Source organism: Lygodium microphyllum, chromosome 1 (genome assembly GCF_053477565.2).
Source record: "Lygodium microphyllum isolate KBCC chromosome 1, Lygodium_microphyllum_v1.1.10, whole genome shotgun sequence".
NCBI classification, from domain to species: domain Eukaryota; kingdom Viridiplantae; phylum Streptophyta; class Polypodiopsida; order Schizaeales; family Lygodiaceae; genus Lygodium; species Lygodium microphyllum.
Genome location: NC_141135.1, coordinates 111,708,983 through 111,714,785, shown reverse-complemented (window position 1 = coordinate 111,714,785; position 5,803 = coordinate 111,708,983). Strand labels below are relative to the sequence as shown.

General features: G+C 45.0%; 1 protein-coding gene across 1 annotated transcript; it reads right to left on the bottom strand.

Annotated features, from left to right (window-relative positions):
• Positions 1–1,402: 1,402 nt before the first annotated feature.
• LOC148041554 (TPR repeat-containing protein ZIP4-like) lies at positions 1,403–5,283 on the bottom strand. Its single transcript, XM_087688505.1, has 5 exons — positions 3,855–5,283; positions 3,487–3,679; positions 3,344–3,376; positions 2,633–3,238; positions 1,403–2,509 (listed from the first exon to the last, which is right to left on the bottom strand). The coding sequence occupies exons 1-5, from the start codon at positions 5,255–5,257 to the stop codon at positions 1,889–1,891; spliced, it is 2,856 nt and encodes a 951-aa protein (XP_087544631.1). The 5' UTR covers positions 5,258–5,283; the 3' UTR covers positions 1,403–1,888.
• Between the last annotated feature and the right edge of the window lie 520 nt (positions 5,284–5,803).

The window sequence follows — 5,803 nt, the reverse complement described above, 5'->3', positions numbered from 1 at the left end:
TCTCTCTCTCTCTCTCTCTCTCTCTCTCTCTCTCATCCTTTTTTTCCTTTTTCTCCCTCTATCATTTTCTCTCTTTCTCTCTTAATGCATCTCATCCTCAAGAAAAACAAACAAAAGAAAAGAAGAAAATACAACAAAGCAAGAAGAGACAATGTACGTACCGCAAAGGCCTAAGGATGAATTCTTCATTTCCTATTCACAACGTCCCTTCTTTCTTCCTCATGCACTTGTCCCTTTTCTTTGAGTATGGCAATGGTAGTGAGAAGCTCTCCTTCTCTCTCTTTCCCTATTCATCTCCCTCTCCTTCCCACATCCACGATCTCTCTCGCTCTCTTAAAACAGTTTGTGGCAAAATACCATACTCGGATTTTTGATGCTTTCTTTTTTTTCTTAGAGCAACATCTACACCGCTATCCTTTGTAATGCTAGATACCAAACTTCGAACTAGGACCATATAGCATATATTTTTTGGCAAAATTTTATCATTGGTATCCTCTAAACCTAGTATACCCTCGATCAAGTTTCACTATATTTCAATGACTCTTATGTCAATTAGTAATCATCTTTTCATTTGGATAAATTAATTTGGGATATACTTTACATTGATGAGTTTACATCACATCTAAGAGGATCAATGCATGTGGACTAGTGAAAAAACTTAACCCTAAATGAGTACATCAATCACCTTATTGCTAATGTGACCATCTTCCACAAAATGTTCTTATGTGGAGCAAATCCTATGTGATAATATAAAAAAGGTAAAACAAGATTATAAAAGTGAAGAGAATATGATTATTTTACTAGTTTCCATGTTTCCTTATTTTAAGGAGAAGAGAGAAAAGGTCCATTTTTTAGTTCACTTTTTTTAAAATAATGATTGCAGGTGATGAACAAACAGAACAATGAGCAACACATTTAATCTGCAATAGGATCAATGCAAAAGTCAAGTTTGTGATTTTGCCCTTTTCCCTGCAACCAAAGGACTTTTAACCCATTCTTTTCACTATTTTCCCCTCTTCACCCTAGTGCAACATGCTCTAACTCATTTCCACCAAGTCTTGCTTTAGTACCCAAAAAGTATTCAATTCATTGATTTACCAGTTGGTTAGTTTGCTTAGTGGCCCAAAAAATGACACTTATTGACATTTAATATATCGATTTAATTGGTAATCTCTTTGGGACATGCCCTCTCACGAACATGTTCACACTAGGCTTAGGGTGCTGAACCCAACCCTTGTTCAACATCCTAGGTTTGGTGTGAACAGATCTGTATTGTACATGCCAACCTTGAATTTAATCTCACCAACTAACAACTATCGGTATTATTTCTAAAAGTCCAGTTTTCAGAGAAAAGAAGAAATCAACTTGAATATCACCAATTCCAAGGTTTTATATGGCTGGCATAGAGATCTCATTGCCCGTCCAAGTTTCCAGTTCATAGCCTCATTCCGAACCTCCAACCATGCAATCTTCTTGATTTGTCCAGCAGTTTCCGAATCAGGCCTAGTGGGAACAGGTTCCCCGTTGCACACTGTAGTTGGAAACCCCAAATTGGTTGCAAACAGCCATGGAAACATGTGAGTTTGACAATGAGTTCCCAACCTGATTGCAAGCCTGGGCTTGGTGGGAACAGGTCCTTATCTGTTTGTTGGGTGGCCTTCCCCACCAGCTCTCAATTTGATTGGTAGTTTGAGAACGGCATTTCTAATCTAATTACTTATAATGATTAATCTATAGTTTTTGAAGGGGTAATACAAGGGAACTTTCCAGTGACAATTCCTCTTTAATACCAGTTTCAAACCCATTAATTGTGTCAACTTTCGTACGTGTTTCTGTGCACAACTCTATTCTTGAAGTTACGGTGATGCATGTGCTGCTACTACGGACTTCATTCATCCATGGGTATAGCCTCATTAGTTTTTCCTCTTAAAACCGTACTCAGGCTCTCTAGCATCGCTGGCCTGTGCGACTCCATGAAAGGCGCATGCTTCAGCAGGTCCAAAGCCAGGTTCATCCACTTCTCTGCGACCGAATACCTCGAAAATTTGGCATGCAGGGCTGCTCTATTCCAGGCAGTAGAAACCAGCCACTGAACCTCCTCTTTTGGATAGACTTCCAAGCTGAGCCCTAGAAGGATCTGGTTCGCCTGCTGATACAGACTCATTGCTTTGGGGCTGTCTCGACTGATGGAGTCTGCAAGTGTTATGAGCTTCCTGATGGTAGCAGCAACCAGGCCATAGTCCAGCGATGCAGATGCTAAAGTCATGTTCAAGCCCGCCTCGAATGCAGCCATGGCAACCTCGGCTGCACCAGCGCTCGATGCACTTTGGCCCATCGTGTAGAAGTATTTAGGCTCGAATCCAGGCAATGCGCTACAATGGCAAACGATGTCCAGCTGAGCCTTGCGATCTTTGAGCCTACCTTTCACCTCGAACATGAGCAGGTTCAGATGGGTGTCCGTGGTTTGATCGTTAGTTGATAGCATTTTTGACCGCAGAATTTCATGCACCTGGAGAAATGCAAAAATAGCATGTGTGAGGCAGCATTGAGATAAAATTAGCCGCGGCTGCCATTTAAGCAGTCACAACAGTTCCTCGAAAATTAGGATTCAAAGTGGTGATCGAAACACAACCTTGTGACACTTCTCCAGATATTGTGCGGCCTCTCGCACTAGATGCAAATCCTCCTCTGTGTTGGATAACAGCATTGCTCCCACAGCAATCAGCATTGAAGTCCTCCTCAATCTCAGATTTTCTGTTGTTTCTTGCAAGCACTCGTAGAAGTCTGCAGCGCAAAGGAAGAACTCGGCACATAATATCCATTTTTGTGATTTGGCTGCCGCCAAGCCTTCATTCCAGGCCGAGCCCGAAAACCACTGAGCTTCTTTGTCTCCCGTGCTCCCATCGCCAAAGAAGTTCTCAGATCCAATCTTGGCCAGGCGTGAACGAGCAAGCTTGAAATACTTGAGTGTCTTGCTTGGATTACTGTTTGTGTCTTGAGTTGACAGCAAAATGATATTACGAATAATCACAACTTCTTTTGTGTCTGAAGACTTTGCTGAAGGGCACAGATCTAGCATCCGAGACAGTGCAGAAATGGCCACGCTGATACATTTGCACGAGATGGCCTCATGAGAAGCAAGTGTCAAATAATCCGTCTCAAAGTCGGGACATTTGAACATCTTTTCTACCTGTTGTGATGCTCCTTCTTCGTCATTCGTCTGTAGACAAATTTTGAACTGGCAAACAATCAACAATTAGTGCTGGTAGGGATCTCCAATTTTCAAGCCTAAAGTGATCATTGACATAGCCTAGATTCCACAAGGGAAGAAGAAATAAGCAACCTTCAGAAAGGCTCCAGCAACGCTTACTTCCAGCTGCAAGGCAAGACAGACCAGTTCAGACACCAGCTGGTCGGTTGAGATAGCAAGCTAAATGACTTCTATCTCTACCTCTATAAACCTAGAACATGCTTAACATTTTGCACCTTGTCTGCTTCATCTGCGTAGTCGGATGCCCGGTCGTACTGGCCTAGCGCAATGTGACAAATGCAGAGAATTCTGAGGTTCTTTGATCGGCGCGAAGAGAAATTCGTATCAGTGGAAGACAAGTACATCAGCGATGCTTCGAACAGCTGGATGCTGGTGTTGTAGTCTTTGGCTTGGAAGAATTCTGTGCCACTGCATCCAGTAATGAACCAGGCTTGATTGGAAAGTTTCATTCGTTCGATCGACGTTGTGCAGTCTCTTGAATGAATGCAGTGAGCAACCGCCAGTTTGGAACATGCAATGTTTCCAATCGTAAACCAGTGGAACGGTTTACAGTAACAATATTCTATAAAAGATTCTGCTTTACCTGTTCCACAGAAGTGAATACGCGCACTGCTGTGCATTGCTGACCGCGTGAGAGGCGACTTGAGAAAGTCTGTCGAACGAACTAGCAGTGCGCTTGATGCAATCCACTGTCTTCTCGTCAAGTGCAATGCCAAGAGCAACTTCTATCCTTTTCTTACAGTGTTGATCAAGCGGCTGCGTCAATAGTTTCTCCAAGGCGCGCAAGGTAAGGTCGATGTCAAAAGGGAATCTCGAATGTGCGATCGAGTACAACTTCTTCACAGCATCCAACCTTGCTTGTGGCAACAACGAAGCAGCGGAGCTCTCGATCAACACATCGATGGCAGCAGCACAAACGTCCACAGGCGTGCCCCTCTGCGAAACAAGAATGCAAGCCTCCTCTTCGGCTTCCTCAAAGCGTTTCAAGCCGAGGTAAGCTTTCAAGGCAAGGAAGGAAGTGCTCGCGTGATCAGGCCCTGCCTTCAGAAGAGACACGCATTTCAGCACGCTTTCGAAGTTCTCATTATGGAGATGCCCAGCAGCAAGGTATCTCAGGACCTTGACCTTCAGGTTCGTCAGAATCTGGCCATCTTCCTCCGACCCGAGCCCTGTCGAACCGGGTTTCCCCTTCTGGCTGGAGATCAATACACCTTCGGAGCAAATCTCAAAGGCTTGCTCCAGATAACTGACGGACTCTGCATGCGACGGCTTGTCAGACCTTGCAAGCAGCAGTTTCCCGTAATGGAAGAACTGCTCGGCGAGTTCTTCATACTGCTCGGCGGGAGAGGAAGGCTGGAGCATACCACGTGCTCTGCCTAAAAGGCTGCAAGCGAGAGCTTTCTGAGAGAGCTCCCATGCCGTTTTGGCACGAGAGACGTAAAGTTCGAACAAGAACGACTCCTCCTCCTCCGTTTCGGCCTGCGAGGGCTTCCCGGCCTGGTGATGGTCTCTGGCACGGTTGCCAAGCTCGGTAGCCTTCTCATAGCAGGCGGCGGCCATCCCGTAGTTAGAAAGTTTGTGCCAGATGGTCCCCGTTCGGTGGTAGAACATTGCCGTTTTGAGGAGGCTGGAGCGAACGCCGCCGACGCTGCCGGCTGCAATGAGGAGGTCACTGGCGAAATGGCGGAGCCTGGCGTGCTCCTCGTTGACGTTCTGGCCGGGGGGAAGGTTGTTATTGATAAGGACGCAGGTGTTCCAGATGTTGTAGCTGAGCTTCCAGAGGCGTATCTTCTGGTCCTCTCTGAGCTTTGCCGGGATGGAAGGCAGGAGCGCCTGGAGCTGTCCAACGACATCCGGGCTGATCACAGGCGCCATCTGCTCGACCTGCACCACCAGCTTCTCCAGCTGCTGGAGCGGGGGGCATAGTTGGTCGTTGCTCACGTCGCTCGCCACGGAATCGCCGCTGGAGACCTCGGAGATCTGCATGATCAGAATCGATGGCGGCCTTCTTCGAAGGCACGAAGCTGCAGCTTGCACTGCTTGTTTTGTAATGCTCTAAAGAATGGAAACGCTTGTTAATGAATCTCGCATTCAATGCAATGCAAGGGTTATGCCGGGGCCCTAGACTTGAACGTCAAAAACGCTAATAGATTATATTAAATTAACTAGGTTGACAAGTGCAGCTCAATAAAGGAGTATAAAGTTTTATTTTAAATGTGTTATGTAGCAGTTTTACTCATGGTGTTTAGATATCGGTAGTGTTTCGAAGCGCAGTACGTTTGTAGATAAGTTTTTGTGTTCTTTAAATACATGGAGGATGTTGAAAGGAGAACATGTACTCATATGTAGTTCGAGTCATTGATCGTGATTTTGAAAGTTCATATTTTTTTTGGTATGTTAAATGAGGTTTTTTCTCATTTAAAAATAATACTTTTTTACATATTGATGGGTGTCTACATAGGTTGTTATGCCCTGTCATGGTTGTATTTTTCTTACGGATGGTGGCTTGTCCAAAATTCCTAGCTTTGTTTA